General features: G+C 47.4%; 6 protein-coding genes across 6 annotated transcripts; 3 read left to right on the forward strand and 3 right to left on the reverse strand.

The window, feature by feature from the left end:
• Positions 1-895: 895 nt before the first annotated feature.
• Positions 896-1,669, forward strand: RhiXN_01122 (uncharacterized protein; the record flags this gene model as incomplete). The annotated part of the gene is made up of 5 exons (XM_043320941.1): positions 896-910; positions 964-1,130; positions 1,183-1,249; positions 1,298-1,424; positions 1,479-1,669. The coding sequence occupies 5 exons, from the start codon at positions 896-898 to the stop codon at positions 1,667-1,669; spliced, it is 567 nt and encodes a 188-aa protein (XP_043179953.1).
• A 1,157-nt stretch (positions 1,670-2,826) lies between these two features.
• On the forward strand, positions 2,827-6,622 carry RhiXN_01123 (aromatic ring-opening dioxygenase LigB subunit; the record flags this gene model as incomplete). The annotated part of the gene is made up of 11 exons (XM_043320942.1): positions 2,827-2,947; positions 3,000-3,179; positions 3,240-3,295; positions 3,348-3,497; positions 3,552-3,691; positions 3,742-3,880; positions 3,932-4,040; positions 4,979-5,321; positions 5,379-5,393; positions 5,449-6,472; positions 6,524-6,622. 11 exons carry the CDS (start codon positions 2,827-2,829, stop codon positions 6,620-6,622), a joined length of 2,376 nt encoding a protein of 791 aa, XP_043179954.1.
• A 312-nt stretch (positions 6,623-6,934) lies between these two features.
• RhiXN_01124 (uncharacterized protein) lies at positions 6,935-8,192 on the reverse strand (the record flags this gene model as incomplete). Its single annotated transcript, XM_043320943.1, has 5 exons — positions 6,935-7,094; positions 7,144-7,349; positions 7,402-7,906; positions 7,969-7,981; positions 8,039-8,192. 5 exons carry the CDS (start codon positions 8,190-8,192, stop codon positions 6,935-6,937), a joined length of 1,038 nt encoding a protein of 345 aa, XP_043179955.1.
• A 577-nt stretch (positions 8,193-8,769) lies between these two features.
• On the reverse strand, positions 8,770-10,231 carry RhiXN_01125 (major facilitator superfamily transporter; the record flags this gene model as incomplete). Its single annotated transcript, XM_043320944.1, has 7 exons — positions 8,770-8,868; positions 8,927-9,067; positions 9,117-9,208; positions 9,264-9,473; positions 9,526-9,907; positions 9,960-10,151; positions 10,205-10,231. The coding sequence occupies 7 exons, from the start codon at positions 10,229-10,231 to the stop codon at positions 8,770-8,772; spliced, it is 1,143 nt and encodes a 380-aa protein (XP_043179956.1).
• A 315-nt stretch (positions 10,232-10,546) lies between these two features.
• Positions 10,547-12,775, forward strand: RhiXN_01126 (DDE superfamily endonuclease; the record flags this gene model as incomplete). The annotated part of the gene is made up of 7 exons (XM_043320945.1): positions 10,547-10,606; positions 10,656-10,785; positions 10,834-11,226; positions 11,281-11,402; positions 11,553-11,830; positions 11,879-12,559; positions 12,610-12,775. 7 exons carry the CDS (start codon positions 10,547-10,549, stop codon positions 12,773-12,775), a joined length of 1,830 nt encoding a protein of 609 aa, XP_043179957.1.
• Positions 12,776-13,817: 1,042 nt separating this feature from the next.
• Positions 13,818-16,158, reverse strand: RhiXN_01127 (Ferric reductase like transmembrane component; the record flags this gene model as incomplete). The annotated part of the gene is made up of 5 exons (XM_043320946.1): positions 13,818-15,026; positions 15,088-15,262; positions 15,317-15,632; positions 15,690-15,773; positions 15,837-16,158. The coding sequence occupies 5 exons, from the start codon at positions 16,156-16,158 to the stop codon at positions 13,818-13,820; spliced, it is 2,106 nt and encodes a 701-aa protein (XP_043179958.1).
• Positions 16,159-17,773: the final 1,615 nt, after the last annotated feature.

Here is a 17,773-nt window from a genome sequence, read left to right on the forward strand (position 1 = left end):
GGAGTTCCGAGATGGCCGGCCGGATAGTAGCCTAGAGATACTGCTAAAAGGGACATACTCGGCAGGATGCATGTGAAGTATGGGAATGTAAGAAATAATTCAGCGTAAATTTGTTTTTAGAACGCTTCATCCAAGGCCAAAAGGGTTTAGTCTCAACAAACAGGCTTCGCGAAGAGTTACAGTCAGAATATATCTCGCAATTTGGTCACCGAGTTAGTCGACTGTATTTGCCATAGAGTCGATAACGTGTCTCACAACGCGAGCTATAGCCGACATGTCATCGCCAGCTCTTCAAAGCTTTGCCATATTCAGGTAGTTCTATGAGACATGCGTCGTAACTACCACAATGTGTTGCTCGTCGCGTGACCCGCCACGGCACTAGCGCCGAGATGACGGCGAAGATGGAGAGTATATACGTAGTTCTCGAAGGTTGTGGTTTGACTCGTTACGGTACTTGACTCAAAGGCATTGACTGTCCATGATGCTAAACTTCGAATTATTTGATATAACCCTCGCCTTTCTTGGCATACGCAAACGATCGCGACTCTAATTCGTGCAGTGACGGTTCTTGACTGCGGGCGTGCCCGAGCTCTATACGGGGGTTACCCTCATCTATGGGTCTGATTGGCTTAGAGCAAACAGACGCAGCTCTTCACTGCTGATTGACCGTGTACAAAGTCGTGGACACAACTCATAAAGTGGCTTGTCGTTGAACACTCCCCTCAGTATCGCCTCGCGCCGTTTCGTAAAGCAATTTTGAGCCCGGATTGACAAAGAACGACATGATACAAACGTAATCAATATGACTTCTCCTCTATCCATCTCGCTGAGGCAATGCGCTAGTCATGGTATTTCGGGTGGCTCTCCTCTGTACTGTACACTTTATCATCGGGGAATGAAGACCTATGAGGTGAGTAGCATCGCGCTAACACCAATACAGTACCTAAATCACCACGCTTAAAGATCAACACATCGTCGCGCCCTGGGCCTATCACTACGATCACCCGAGACGGTACAGTGGTTGCTTCGATTGAATGGTCCAATGTCACTCGTACGAAGTCTAAAGTCATGATTGAAGGTCATACGGGAATACTAGATAAAGCATTTCCCAAGGCCGGGAAGCTGACCAGGTAGGCTCAATTATACTAGGCAAGACTAGTTTTACCGGATGTATCCCCTGAGATCTCGAATATACAAGACTACGGGCGGTAAGACTCTCAAATGGAAGATCAACGGAGGCGGACTTTCAGTAAGTGGTTCAGACTTTGCTGGTTGAAGTCTAAATCCTGTAAATTAGTGCGCAGCTCCCGACACTGGGTTCAACCTGGCTTATCACAATGGTGTGGCTATAAATACTTTCAGCGCAAATAAATCTGCTTTGGATATATTTGATCAGGGGCTTGATATCCAGGATGTACTTGTAGGTAAGCCGAGCCACAGCTAAATTGATTTTAAAAGTCCATATTAAGCAATGACAGCAACCTGGGTTATGATGGAGGTCATCGTCCGGGGCCGTAATCCTGCTACTTACCTTGGTGATATGTTGGGTGAGGGGCCATGTGGAGGGAGCAGCGGCGATGGCCACCAAGAAGTCTCAGGTGCTGGGGGAGATGGGGGAGATGGAAGCGGAGGTGGTGACGGAGGTGGGGGCGGAGGAGGCGGGGAATAGCTATGAGCAATGGCAACGATGCTTTCATTTACGATGTTCAATATATTATAGGTTCTTGCGTTTATCTACATATTTGTCCCCCCCCCCGTTCTTTACTGGCGTCAGAAATCACTGGGATACCAATTAACTTTCATCAGAACTTCCCCTACTAGAGCACCTGAGCACATTCAGCACCATAGAACTCAGTGAATTGGATAAAAAACGAAGCCCAATTATGCTGTTTGTCAAACATACAAGGTAATAAGGCCCGCTGCACAGTTCAGGTACTATTTTGGGGCCTCATGCATCATGGCCCAGGAGCAGGCTGAATGCGAGGGTTCTTGCGGCTGAAAAGAGACAGTATAAATATTTACATTGTCATTCTCCCATCCTCTACCATCACAACCTCCTCCCTATCCTTACTACAAGTTCCAGTCCTAGAGGATGGTGAATAGCTGCGATCGTTGTTGGAACTGTTGCCCTGCAATCGAATCAGTAGTATCTTTTCGTCGTCCGATGTCAGGGTCTGAAGGTCCGGTCGTGAACGGATCTATTGGTTGGATTTCAATTCTCAAATCATATCATGGTGCAGCTCACGCTGACCAAGTCCCGGTCCCATTCCATACATGACACCGAGATTTTGTAGGACTTACTGGAATTCAAGCGGAATGAATTCATCGTAGCACCTCCCCCATAGGCATGTACATCTCGCAGTTTACAGTCCGTAGGAGGTGCTCCTGCTTCACGGTCAATGCGCACAGTGCTATATATAGTTCTAGTGAAACTGGCCCAAGAATACAATCGGTATGAGCGAGCACCGCGACTAAAGTAAAGGGCCTCGGCTCTAGCGTATCAAAACGGATTGGAATTAGGTAGCGTGTGGCTTACGAATGTTGACCTCGATGACGTGAAACTGATTATACATACCATCTCTTGACTAACGCTCAGCGCCTCACCCTTGATGTTGCTGACTGACAATCCACACTGGTCTGAGGTTAAATAACCTGCACTAGGTAGTCTTATGGCATATCACCATCCTGGCATCCCGAAATAAGCTCCTACTGTTTGCACTCGCTCCTCTAGTGCTTTTCGCTCTGGCTCAGTTCTTCCGTACACTCAGCACTCGCTTGTTTTCTGCTGCACCCGTCTTGCTCAATAACCCTACGATCACCAAGACCATGTCTGGCGCGGCACCTACCCTTCCCACTACCGATGAAGCCTGGAAAGCTGCTCTAGATGCTCTTCCCACTGCTGAAGCCAACAATGGAAAGATTCCTGCATTTTTCTTTGCTCATGGGAGTAAGTTGCCATGTCCCTAGCAAGTAACTATCGCAAGACTGACATGCTATAGGTCCCATGCTACTTCGTGACACGAGTCCCGATCCGCGCTTTGATAGCTTGAAAAACCAGGCTGGTAAAGGTGCACTTGCACGATTTTTGTCGGTATTTGGACCTGCTTTGCTGGACAAATACAAGCCCAAGGGTATCGTAGTCTTTAGCGCTCACTGGGAAGAGCGGGGCCAAGTTCTTGGTGAGCTGTCTTTGATAACCTGTCCTCGCTATAGACGGACACACTAAATATAATGATTAGTGACGGACTACCAGGAGAATCCCTTGTTGATGGATTACTACGGATTTGAAGATGAGGTAAGTGTGTTATTACTTTTGGTAGTATTTCAGAACCTTATCCGGGCTGTAGATGTACCAAGTCCAGTTCAAATCCCGGGGTGACTCTGCGCTATCAGCCCGCGTCGTTGCTGCTGTTAAGGAAGGTGGCCTTAAAGCACGTACACTGGGGACGATGGAATCAAGAGGGAAGGACGGCCGCCCACGTATGCCCGGAACTGGGGTATGTGTTTTAACTCCAGCTCGCTCTACGTATCCTAATCAATGAGCGGAACAGCTTGATCACGGAGTCTTCGTCCCATTCAAAATCATGTTCGGGGACGAATTCACATCAGTTCCCATCGTTGAAGTGTCTCAGGATGAGAGTTTATCCCCAGATCGGAACTGGGAGATTGGAAAGACTGTAGACGTTTTGAGGTACGCATATATACTGTGACTTAGTAGTTTAATATCAATTGAACTTTCAGGTCTGAGGGATACCTTATTCTTTCTGGAGGGCTCACCGTACACACTTTCCGAGACTGGTCAGCGTGGAAGGAAGAGAGTGCCGCTCCGCCATACATTGCGTTCCACAAAGCAATCCTGGAGGCAGTTCAAGTCCAAGATGTAAGACTCTTCAATTTACAGATAGGGCACTGATATTGATTCCGTGCATAGCCCTCTGACCGTCGTATAGCACTATCGAATCTTACCCGCCACCCTGGCTTCCGCCTCGCACACCCTCGAGAAGAGCATTTCACGCCAATTTACCTAGCTGCTGGGGCAGGTGAGAAAGGGAGAACACAAGTATTAGATGCTACGTACGGACAGGTTACTGTAGCTTTTGGCATCGAAGTATAGTTAGGGTATAATCAGCAAGGTGTATTCGTGTATTTGTGACCATGATAATTGTTAGTCGCCTGATCAATATTGAAGTACTCCAGTCATACAGAGCCTACTCTGGATGCATAGTGGACACCGAGCTGTACAACGAGTAACTCGCATATGGAAATCCATGGTCAACTGTACAGGAGGGGAAATGCCATCAGGTCCCTATACTATTTTGTCGCGAGTAATGCAAGAGGCGCGAAAATGAAGTTCCGGAAATATCGGTAACGTTCAAATAGCATAGAATCATGTTTAGGAAGAGATTTCATAGCGCTGAGAGATATGAACTATTGGGTGGCTAAAAAATATAGTATTCTGGTAACTCATACTTGTATTTTTCTATTCTTGGACACGCGGTTTGGCCATGGGAGTTGTGATACAGATTTGTAATCACCATGGGCGCTACCCGGTGAAATGATCTCGGACTTGCCGGGCTCCCATCAACTACGACCATATGGTTTCCCATTCCGAGATCAACCATAGTAAGGGCTGCGCCGGGAGCAAACGTACCTTGTAACTGATCTACTACCGGTGGCCTTCAAGGCCATTCAACTACAGCCAGTCAACCCAAGAACTTCCGTCGCTTGGGATAAGAGTTTCGTAATGCTACTATGTCTTTTCAACTTGCTTTGATGGTTTCTTTGTATGGGTCTCTTTTGGCTACACCAGTGCCACAGTTGCCCCGAACCCCTCGTGATTTTCGTACCAACACTACAGCGCATCTAATCTTCAGCTCGGCCTCTGGTCTATTACAACACTGGCCAAATACAGTGTACAGAAACGGTATGCCTACCAATAATCTTGAGGACGCTGGCATACTAGAATAACTTGTACCAGGCCATACCTTTGTTCCGGCCACGGTTCCTGTTGGGACATTACTGTACCACTCTCGTCCAAGCTTCGAGCCACCTCCATCACCCGAGTTCTTTGCTTTCGATTTTGACCACTCATATATCTTTTGCTCCCAAGTGCCATGTGTGATGTATACCTACATACCTAGACGTGACCTAAAGCTCGGGTACTTTGACGGTACAAGTGCTGCCACCCTGGAAGGGCCACGCGATCTTCAAGATATTGCATTCAATGACAGATTTGTTTCCGGAAAGACCTACAATCCTTGGGTCCATGCAGTAAGCATGTGTAAATGGGCAGAGCAAGTGGGACTGGATGGGATCGTGAGGTTAGTTCTGTTGTCATCACCAGCAGTAGCCCTGAGCTAATTGACTGGCTCATACAGAATGGAGCCATCTTTGTGAGTGCTTAATCCTGGCCAACAGTTGAACAATGCGGCTGACCGGAGTTATCAGCGAGGCCGTCTTATGCCATATTGAATCCGATCTCCAATTAACTTCGAGGCGAGACCTTCTTTATCATGAGACAAACTTATTTCCTGGTCAAGGTGTGCCAGGTGGTCCTAGCGCTACGTCCATGATGGATCTACATCCCCGACTCGGACCAAATACACCACATTTTCCCGGGCCTATGATCCCTGCCTACCCATCTCCTCCGGGCTGGAAAGGAAGGCAGCGTAACTTTGCTGACGTTGCCTTTGAGTCGATCCGCGCTGGGATGTGGCACAATCATTTCCCTGGAGAATCACGCGTCATCCTTGATTATTCTAGCATAGTTTCTGCATACGACGAAACATATAGCAGTCTTGTTCACGATCGCCAAGGAGTCCCACGTATGAAGCATCGCCTGAACAACATCTCTGCTGGTGATATGTCTCGATTAAAAACTGAGATGGAAGAGGTCTTGAAGACTGGGCGCCCCGCTCCTTCAGTGAACTGGCGCTCGTTGTTACAGGATATTATTAGCCGATATGGCGAGCGGCTCGAAGAACTGCGGTATTTACTTAGACGTTCTGACCTTGACGCCGAAGCTATCGTAGCCAAGGCAAGAGAAAAGATCCTCATTATGCTCACGCCTCACATCGTTCTCCCAAAATCCAAATCTAACAGCATTAGGGTGAGGCGGGGAGACCAACAACCCCTTCATACTAGCTCCAGCGACACTAGTGCTAGCCATAGCACTCCCGACGACGACTGGCCAACACGCATATATGATGCTTGTGCGAACCACCCGGCTATTGATTTTGCTCGTGAACGACAATTAACAGCGCAAGAAAAAAGGCTCGCGAACAGTATTGAAAGGGTAAATAGGGCTATATGCTCAACTCTTACTACTGTGTGGGCGACCGCATTTGACTCAGGTGATAAGCCGCTGCTCTCCAAATACATGGTTATCGAGTGGAAAAAGGAGATCGAGGAGTTGATGGATTGGCTTGACTGGACTATGTGGATAAAATGTGACCCCCCGTGTGGGCAGGGTGTGAGTGTGATATACACGTGCAAAAGCATAGCTAACCAATAAAACTTATAGTTTCAGTGCATCCTTGCGACTTGGCCTTGGGAAGTCTTTACAGGGGAAGAGGACGTTGGACCCGTGTGCCGAGATCATGCGGAGGGCGATATCTATTAACTAACCAACGATCGGGGGCTGTGGTATCTTCCGAGATCCTGTGATGCTGTTTTCGCTTTCTCTTGCAAAAGGAGAAAACGGGGAACAAAGATATGCGGCTCCTATTGACCTTACAAAACAGAGATAGAATACGATAGACTAGATGCCTGATTTCCGCTGTAGTCCGCAGATCTGAATTTGAGCTTATAAACTATATTCTTCTTCTCCTTGCGCCAGTGAGCCTATAAATTTCCATTATCCATACTCTAAAAATACATAAATTAAGAGATACTTGGCATCAAACTTCATCAATCTTGAGAAAGATACCCCCTTTTATTCAGGTTTGTACATCACCCCAAAGTTGTCCCCAAGCCTATCTGAAGTAGTTCCCATACTCCCGGGGTGTTTCATGCCCGCCTCCAGCTGCCTCTGGTACGAGACTTTTCGCAATCGCTCGGCTTCACCTGGTGTGAGATGGATGTAAATTTCGACCCTAATTACGAGTCAGCACAAATGGAAGTTGACTGGCCGAGCGGACGCACCCTATAGCATGAAGTAGGAAACCAACCCAGACGGCGGGACCAAAGCTTGCACGAAGAGCAGACCCAATGTTAACCACACCAGTCCATACAGCGAGCACGGGTACATGGATAGAGCCGAGCTGGTCTCCGGTGCACATTGGGTAGGATGCTATCAATCTAGTCGAATCGTTATCAAAGGTGTATAGGACTTCGCCGCAATTCCACAGCTAAAATCAGGTCAGTTATTCATGTCAAGCATTTTTGGCCAGTGGAACTTACGGTATAGTATTCTCCAATCGTTGAAATAATCTGGGCGACAATGATCATAACCAGCCGGACGGTGATGATAGACCCAGCATAGAACCAAGTTCTAAGCATCCACTTGCGGTGCTGATCAATCTGAAGCCTCTTGATGTTGATCCAAGCAAGGAGCGCAGAAATCAGAGTTGCTGCACCAAGCACTACAACAGCGCTTTGGATACTAAGATCGCCCCCGAATGAACGGCGCATGATGGCAAGTGCCGACGCAACACCGATGACTAGCAGGAACAATGCGATGTAGCCCAAGATACGATGGACAATGATTGATTTATATCGGATAATAGGGATGAATTGGGTCACAGCGATTATTCCGGCTGTGAGCGTGACGGCAACGTGCAGGATTATGCCCACACGATACACGCCTCGATGGAACCAGTATCCCTCGCCAGGTGCTATGTTGTTTAGCATGATCGAGGGGTTCAGGTACATGTACCGTGCCAGCGCGAAGCCGAACATAGCTCCTCTACAAGTGCAGGTGTTAGCGTTTTGGTTCTAGAAATATGAATGAAAGCATTGATCTCGTACCCAAAGATAAACCCTGAGGATATAGCCTTTGGTCAGCTGGACAGATCAGCAAACGGCATGAGTAACTTACAGAGAACAAAATTATATCCCTTTTTGAACCCCAATGCCTGAAATAGGCGCACGAAAAGGTTGGGTCGCTTAGTTTCGGCTTTCTGATTACCCACAGAGTTTTGTGAGCTTTCAGACGTTTCGGAGAGTTGTGGTTGTAAATAGTTCGACGACATATCTCGAATTTAAGCTTAAGAGTGCTCAAAGAGTAGAAGTGAGAGGTGAGAATAGTCAGAAACAGCCGGCGAGCTGGATGTTTTAAGTCGAGAGTGCACGAGTCTAGGTTGGTGCAAGCCATACGGCGTTCGGGCAGTGAATGATGCATTTTGCTTATCTTGATGCAAATAAGGAAATATAGGTGTTCAGTTATAGACTCAGTACTAAGCTATGCTTGATTTTACACGCTTGCATAGCCTAGAACTTTAAGGGAGCCCGAGGTGTATTCGGTATAAGCACCTTCCCTCCCCCGAGTCCGAGCCCCAACCAAGTACCAAGACATGAAGCACTTCCCCCGAGTGTTGTCCGGAGGGATGACGGTGGGCCCAGCACATAGCCATGGGTGCAGATCGTAAGTGGACCTTATCCTACGGCCAATTGGTGTCGTAGTTGTGACGAAGCCTCGATCTATAGTTTTAGCTCGAACTCATTACACCGATCGATCGAGACAAGGTATTTCATTTTGTGATTATCAAATATACGAATACATCATCTCCAGAGTACAACACATACCAAACTACATATCTGTTTATAGAATTACAATGAAGCTTTCCCCCGTGGTTCGAATGGAAGTAAGAGGGCAACAAATCCAGCCAGAATGAAGAGAGCGCCTGACACGTAGATAGGCACCGAGGTCTGAAAACGCGTTTTGAAATGAATAGACGTGCGGGATACTACCCATCTCATAACTTACCGATAAATTTGCATATAATGCAATAATAGGAGCCATGATACCAAAAATACGATTTGCGGTTGCGGCGATGCCGTTTCCAGTTCCTCTATCTTTTGTTGGGAATAGCTCAGGAGTCATTGCGTACAGTACGCCGTACATGATCTGCAAGCGGATCAGGAGACCATTCAGTATTGGGACACGCAAAACTCACGTTGCTGGTAAAGCTGTACCCGCAGTTCCACCCGAGCAGTGCATCAGAACTACGGGCGGTTGTGCTAGCGAATAGAAAGACACCAGTGAGAACTGCAGCAACTCTATTAGTATGTTGATACCAGAGATCTTCAGGGGGAGCGCTCACTTGTAGTAATCGAAAGTGTTCCACGCCGTCCCAGGAAGGGTACCTCGACAGCCCATCCTCCTAAAAGAGCCCCGGGTACACCAATGACGCTGAGTATAACCTGGTTGCGGTATGTTATGTAGACCGATCCATCGCCAAAGTCAGCTCCTCGAGTAGCAAGGAAATAGGTGACAAATGAATTATACAACGGGAACGCCAAGCCAATAATAGCTATAAATATAGTGATCAGCAACATATGACGATAAGCGCTGAGTGGACGTACCCCAAATCGCGATGACTAACGAGGTCGAAATAGCCATCTTCCTCGTTGCAAACAAGGATCGGACATGGTCTCCGTTGAATTGCTCAAACTTGCGCTTAAGCGCGGCTCGAGCAGTCGTATCTAATTCACGAGGGCCTTCCTCGATACCCTTTGCCGTGTTCGCATGATTGCCAGAGACACCTGCGGTCTCGAGCTCTTCGGTCGTCAGTGATACAGACTTGCCATTATACTTGGCAACGGCGTGAACGACTTCGACTGCCTCGGCGAATCGACCACGACCCATCAGGTATTTCGGTGATTCGTAAAGACGGAATACGAAAAATCGGATGAACCATAGTACTATCATGAGACCACCCATGGCAATGAGGAAGTAGCGCCACCCCTGTATAGCTCAGGTAAGATAATGAGAAGAAGACTACTAGAAATAGATATACCATGTTATCTCTACGAGCACATGTCGTCGCGGTTGCGTCGCACGAGTAGTTCGAAATAATCGGCCATGCTATTAAGCTCCCAAGTAATTGACCGAACGCCCACCAAATTGACAGTATTGTTAAGAGATACTGGTGAGTGCCCGGCAGAAATTCTAAGAATATAGCGCTATCCACAGGAAGATTACCCCCCACCTAAGGTATGACGATAAGTGTGGAGCGGAGCCAGGTGGAACCCAGGTACTTACGCCGACACTCCATAAAGGAGGCGTCATCCATTGACCGCTAACTGACTGTGGAGCCACGCTTTTTGATGGCGCTTAGGTCGCTTTTATCAGTAAATCCCCATTTTCTCCTTTTCTCGGACAGATTTGACGATTCTGAGAACGGACATCTCTGCGCGTCGAGCCTTTACATCTGTATATACATTTTGTTTTATCCCATTCGGCTTTGTTTTGGCTGCGCACTCCTTTGATTGCGACCGCTTAGCTCAGCATACGAGAGAAACTCGGTGGCAGTCCATGCGCGCAAGCTTACTAACACAGTCCGGGGGACCGCTAACTAGATTGAGTGAGCAACCATACTTCCCAATGACTATCAGCAATAAAAAAAGGCAGCAATTACAGGCTCTTGAAAAGGCCAGGGCCAATGTAAGTGTGTCAAATAGATCTTATGAATTTTATTTTGATATCATGGTAGCAAAAACGTATAAAAACAGCTCATTTTGACAATGAAGACAACAACAACAAAAGTGTATTCAAGCCACTGGACTTGTACAATGACTCTGAGACATCACTCTGCAGACTAGGAGTGGATGTAGTCTATATAGGTTGGCTCTTTAAGCAGATTATGCAAATTAAATGACTTACTGGAGCAGCCCCTGACCCCTGTGGCTCCGAACTGGATCATCCTCCAGCTTATCCCAATTCCCCCAATTCTTTTGACTCTGACTCTTCTGATTCTGAAGGAGATTCCAACTCTGGCTCTAGCAGTGGAGAACTCCCATGGGAACTTAGTTATTACCGCCCACCAACTGTTGCCCAAGCGCAGACAGCACTTGCCACACTTGATTCTGCACGCCGGACCCAACTTCCATCAGGTGGATACAAGTACAAAGACCTGGACCGGATCACTGCTGAGCGATACACTGCAATACAAGCCTGTCTGAACCAATTCCTTGAGGCTGAGCCAAAAGGAAAGAAATTTATTCAGGCATCCAAGGATGCAGCACGTATGCATAATCGAAGAGATACATATGCCCAAACAATCCGTAAATGGACCCGTTGACTCATCAATTATGGTGACTTACCTGGGAATATCCGAGGTTGGTGGAACGTATCCACACTGGAGGATGAGGATGTGTCATCTGCAATCAGGCTTCACTTACAGAAAGCTGGGAAGTTGGCGGGTGCACAGGATGTGGTGGACTTTCTGTCTGATCCAGAGGTTCGGAAAACACTGGACATCAAGAAAAAGATTAGTCTTTGAACAGCACAACGCTGGCTCTCTTGGGCTGGTTTTTCTTGGCGATCTGAACCTGTGGGCCAATACTTTGACGGTCACGAACGACAAGATGTAGTTGAATACCGGCAAAAGGTATACATACCTTTCCTGAAGAAAATCGAGCGGCGGCAAATAATTTATAATCGGGATGGTGTTGAAGATCCTACACGTCCATTGCAATTACTACCTGGCAAGAAACCCATTATTTTGTGGTTTCACGACGAGACAATTTTTTACGCAAACGATCGTCGTAAAGTTCGATGGGTCTTTGTTGGAGAAAGCCCAGTACCACACAAGAAAGGAGAGGGGTGTAGTTTAATGGTGGCCGACTTTGTGTGTGCAGAGTTTGGGTGGTTGCGTGGACCGAATGGGTAAGTTGCAGTGGAATGTGTATTGCTTGAAACTCACAATGAATCTAGTGAATCTGCGAGAGTAACAATGTTTCCCGGGGGCGACAAAGATGGATGGTTTACAAACGACCGTGTCATTCTTCAACTAGAGGATGCTGTCAAAATTGTCAACGAACACTTCCCCCAGTTCACTCACATATTTGTGTACGACAATGCTCCTTCGCACACGAAACGCTCGCTTTCCTCACTTTCCGCTTATGGAATGCCCAAGGGTCCGCTTCTGGACTGGCCTTACTACAAGGACAAGGACGACAAACGCGTGTTTGTGAGAATGGAGAATGGTTTTCTCCCAGACGGCTCACCCCAGGAGTTCTATGACCCAAACGAACCCAATCGTTTCAAGGGAATGTCGTGGATTCTTCGAGAGCGCGGTCTCGGTCATCTTGCCGATTTGAACGCAGTTTGCACGAAGGGATGTGAACCAGGGAAGACTGACTGTTGCTGTCGTTGGGTAATGATGAACCAGCCAGATTTCAATAATCGTGAATCAGGCTTACAAGAGGCTGCTCGAGAGCTGGGAACTGAAGTGGTATTTCTCCCAAAGTACCACTGTGAGCTGAGTATGATAGAGCAAGTCTGGGGATACGCAAAAAGAGACTATCGAGATAATCCCCCTAATAGTAGCTCAAAAAAGTTGAAGGAGAACGCACTAAAGGCATTAGAATCACCCCCAATTTTATCGATGCGCAAGTATGCCACCTTATAACTCTACTTTAGTTGGTTGTTCACTTTTTCATTAGGTTCGCTGCTCGTTCTCAACGTTTTGCCGATGGATATGACCATGGTATGGACGGGTCCCAAGCTGCTGCGTGGGCTACAACGATATTCAAACATCACCGAGAGACCCCAGCACATATTCCGTACAACGAGATTGCTCCTAACTATGTACATACAACAAACAATTAAATTCTTATTTTCAATCGCTCTTTCAACTTGGAACATAATTTCAGTCGGTCAGTAGGCCCCCGGACTATGTTAGTAAGCTTGCGCGCATGGACTGCCACCGAGTTTCTCTCGTATGCTGAGCTAAGCGGTCGCAATCAAAGGAGTGCGCAGCCAAAACAAAGCCGAATGGGATAAAACAAAATGTATATACAGATGTAAAGGCTCGACGCGCAGAGATGTCCGTTCTCAGAATCGTCAAATCTGTCCGAGAAAAGGAGAAAATGGGGATTTACTGATAAAAGCGACCTAAGCGCCATCAAAAAGCGTGGCTCCACAGTCAGTTAGCGGTCAATGGATGACGCCTCCTTTAAACCGGATCGACGGAGCCTTTCGGTAGAATATCGTCTTCTGCTGCGCTGATCGAAACCTGGTCCCGTGTAGCTGTAGGTTCAAGCTCAGCATTATAGCCCGGAGGCGAATCTTCACTTTTTTGAGCCATAGTGGAGGTAGAAAACAAAAAGAGGGCACTCGGAGAGGAAGCAAACGTCGACGGATAAGAACCTACCACATGGTGCTTCTATTCAAGTACTCGAATAGCTTCGCCTCGGCAAGGGTCGATAGATTCGCAAACCAGCCGAAATGAGTAGGTTCTTGGCACGCATACATATCCTCGGTTAGACGTTCGTCGACTGTATTGAGTGGATTTCAGGGCCGCTGAAGGATGGCGTGATTGGATTGGCGTATGGCGTCGTTACTTGTTCCATAAAAGGTATTTGTGGGGTGCGAATATCGATATAAAGTGAGTCGAAAGTGATGTATGAGGGCGAACCTGTGGCGAACTGTACAAAACGCCTAGGGCCCCTGAAAAGGTACTTCACCATTTATAGCTACAAGTGGATTACAGCCATGTGACATAATATGAACCTAAAAATAATAGGCTCGTTGATTGGCAGCGTCTACAATATTGGACCATGACAGCATTTATAATTACAAAACAGCAAGTAAATAAGACACGAAAGCTACATGCGCATGCGATACAAAATAAAAATCTAAATCTTGACAATCATAGCTCGTAAGCCTCCGTATGAACCCATACACCCCCGGCGCGTCGAATCCCGCGAGCAGGAAGACGCGCCACAGCCGCCTTGGTCTCACGAACCATTGGCATGGGTCCGCAGCATACAACAAACACCCCCGTTCCTCTGCGCCCACCAGTAGGGAGCAAAGAGGATGCACCTCCAGTAGATAGACTATGTGCATCGTCATCATCACTCTCCTCTCCTGCAATCTGCTCATATGCATCTCCTTCGCTCTCGACGTCTACTTCGGGTGCTGCCCATGCGTTGATCTGTTCTTGTACAATGTCACCAATGCAAGGGCGCGCAAACTCAACGCTTCCAGGTAGGCCAAGTCCCAAAAGTCCACTCTTGCTCTTGGTTGTAACAATATACGAGTGCTGTCGAGCATCGAGTTCTGAAAGAGTAGAAAGCCGGAAATCCTTGGCCGCTCCACTAGGACTATCGACGCTATCCTCGCTGGAGATCCGTCGACCTTGTTCTCGAGTTACGCAAATCCGCAAAACGATGCTGACTCCTCGTGCGCGAGCCAAGGCCCCTATGCGTCGCAGGTTGTCGGCAAACCAACGTACGCATCGAGCTTCCCGGATGTACCATATAAGAAGAATACTGTGGACACATGAAGGTCCTGATGATTGGTGCGAGCCCGACTCGTCTTCGTCCTCGTCATCCTCGGGAAACACATCTCCTTCGTCAAGCCAATCAGCGAGCACTCCGAAAATGTAGGCAGCGCCGGATCCACCGCAAACCATGACCACTCGTTCTCCTAAAGGTTTCGGTGGAGCGCCATATGGACCATCTACAAGTACACGTATTGGGCTCTTGAGGTCTGCCGCTGGAGTGCCTTCAGCCGGTGCCAAAGGTTGCGCGGTACCGGGTTGCAAGATAGATGGAACTCCTGTTTGGGCAAGCGAGTTTAGGTCTCTTGTCCATGTACCTGTCACACGTGCTGCCAGCGTGAGAAGGCCTTGCTCTTCCGTGTTCGGTGTGTCCGTGTTTTGTATCAGGGGCGTTGCCGAGTTTGGAGTTGCGGGGGGAGCTGATTGTGAGAAAACTGAGTTTTTGAACTTGGACGCACGAGGCGCATTGACAACCGAAAAGGAATGCGACTCGTTGGAGACACCAGTCGGTGCGATGAGACGGACATGAACGTGTTGTCCAGCCCGCCAGCCCGAACCGCAATTTTGAATATGAATCTACCACCCAGTTTTGGATAAAATTTAATATCTTATGTCATACTACGGCGAAAATACGCACCAACGTCATCTGATCGTCAATTGCCTCAAGCTTTGCGTCCTTGACTCGGAATCGGATGGATCGTAAAGCAAGATCAAGGGCGTAAATGATCGTCGGTGTCAAAATCCAAGTGCCGGCCAAATACCACTTTACATGGAAGAAAATAAGAACCATAAATATAACAGTGCCGACCACACTAAAGGTGAAATAAGTAACGAATTACCAGCGGAGCAAGAAATTATTGACTCACTGGGACACAAAGAATAACTCATAGCATCGTCTTCTGACCTGGCTGCGCGACAGCACTAGCATAATGGCCAGTACAATAGTAGCGGCTATTCCAGTTGTATCCGCCTGATAGGTATACAACCTGCATGCCTTTCCGGTCCTGAAGCGCTTCCACACCCAGAACACAGCGTGAACCGCCACAGCTAGTGATACTCCACGGCCCACCCATCGGTGCAAAAAATTAAGCTTGTCGTGTCCTCTCCCGATAAATGCAAATAACGGGTTGTATTTGGCCGCCGTGAGGAAAAGAACGGGGAATTGGGCAACAGCGATGAAGCCTGAGAAGCATCAATCAATCGAGATTCGGAGCACGCCGGCGTATAATGTCAACGTACCTGGTCGGTTGGGAAAACTCAAGAGGTTAGGGTGATCAAAGATGCAAAAGGCGGCAAGCAAGAGGTAGGATGTTACAACAAGACCTGGGGTAACATCTCAGCCTTGGGTCTCTATGGCACTCGGCTCATCGGCTGAAATTTACTCACACTGCCCGACATCGAGCTTGAAACCGGGGGGAACATACATCAACCATGCACCAACCACAGATGCCCATACTGTTATCTTGGAACGACCAGCCGAAGGAATAGAGTGTGCAGAGCTCCCATATTTAGGCGCCTCAGTCCCTTCTCGGATGCCTAGAGCTAAGGCCGGATGAATTCGGCCAGGTTCTTGCCAAAGAGAGCGTAAAGCATTGGGGAGTCGGAAAATTGCGATAGTAAGAGCAACAGAAACCCATCCTGCAGTGAATGCATAAGCATACTTGGGGTCGGTTTCTTTCCAACTGTAAACCCGGTGGTAGTTGGCCATAGAAGAACAGATTGAGGTTATCAGATAAAACTCCACAAAATCAGCACAAGCGCCCATGGTGCGCACTTACTCGTACGGCCCCGATCCAAATAATAAGTGAGATGAGAGTACAACTTGGGACGACATCGCAGACAGATACCAATAAAGAGTGACAGAGCTGTTGAACAGGTAGTTGTCGTCGCGGTCGTGGGGGAAACTTGGTTAAAGCTGCGGAGCTTTAACCTATCGGATAAGATCGGACACTTACACAGCCACATATCTTACGACACCGATGTAATGAATCCCACAAACTGATCTTTGTCAGGTAAACTTTAGCGCTCTGTGCTTCGTAAGCGGATTACTTAGCCTAAGCGCTAAGTAATTTACTCCCAGGGTAGAGCAATTGGTAATCCGGAGTGACATCTTACGAAAAGTCATCTGGTAGTCGGAAAATCAAACTACAAAGCCAAATCCTTTGCCCATGTCCCTATTCTATGCTGCACAACAAGCATTAGTACGTGGCTGTCGATGCGAAACATCACTTATTGAACGATCCCATCTAACAACGGATTCTTATACTTGGCTTTATGCGCGTTGGGAACTGACTCTATAGAAAATCTATTCTCACCATCCCAACGCAGCACCCCGTTCATCACCACATTCTAAATGTTGTCAAGATATTCAATGCCAGAAACCGAGTTATGATTGACTAATCGTAAGCTCACAATTGCAACAAGTCGCTTACTTGCCGTAACGATATGTGAGAATGGCTGGGAGATAAATAACTATTTTGCCTCTTTGAAGGGGATAAAAGACCGAAAGAGCCAAGCTCAAGAGCCATTAGTGAAAGAAATTTCAGCTCTGAGACTATTGAGCAGTACAACAGGAGGGTTGAGCTCGATAAAAGTGTTCAAGAAAGAGCACGAATGAGATGGGGGTGATAAGTTCTATACTAAGTCTGAAAAGACTTCTTCCCCCAGTAGGCTAAGTTTTACCAACCTTTTTGCAATCGGAAGCATATACAATAGCTGTTTTACTCCAAGCAAGGACGCAATGAACCGACAGATATCCAAATAAAAATATAGTAAATTGATGCCGACCCCGATATTCTATAGTACCAATCTCCCGTTCCATATGATTTCCGACTAACGTATTGATTGGTAAAATCATGAAGTTCAATACTTCTTTAGGCGCAGTTGCCCTCTAAGCCCGACTATACCTCATGATCACGTTGCGACTGATCTTCGCATGGCAATCGCGGAAACTGATAGACCTTGAGAACCGATCGAATCCATGTGATTAAATCCTTCCTGCTATGCTCGATTATATGGGGTCGGACCCGGAGCTTAACAGAACTCACTTGATCGAGCATTCCCGGGTGGCATTATTCCTCTAGTACGAATTTAAGGGCTCGAAGTAACAGCCGGTGCTGCTCTCGGTGCCGAGAATGGTCACTCGTTCCGCTGTGGCTCATTAACCAGTGGGGTTAGCACCTGATTGAACATGCTATCCAACTATAACTCATGTGTAAGAGTTTCCATTTTAGTGGAGAGGGAGTTAGGAAGCTGAAGTAACATGTGGTTATATGCGGCGAGGTCATTCATCCGCCGATTAACCAAAGTACCGTGTCATTCTT

The sequence above is a fragment of the Rhizoctonia solani genome, chromosome 4 (genome assembly GCF_016906535.1).
Source record: "Rhizoctonia solani chromosome 4, complete sequence".
Classification (NCBI taxonomy): Eukaryota; Fungi; Basidiomycota; class Agaricomycetes; order Cantharellales; family Ceratobasidiaceae; genus Rhizoctonia; species Rhizoctonia solani.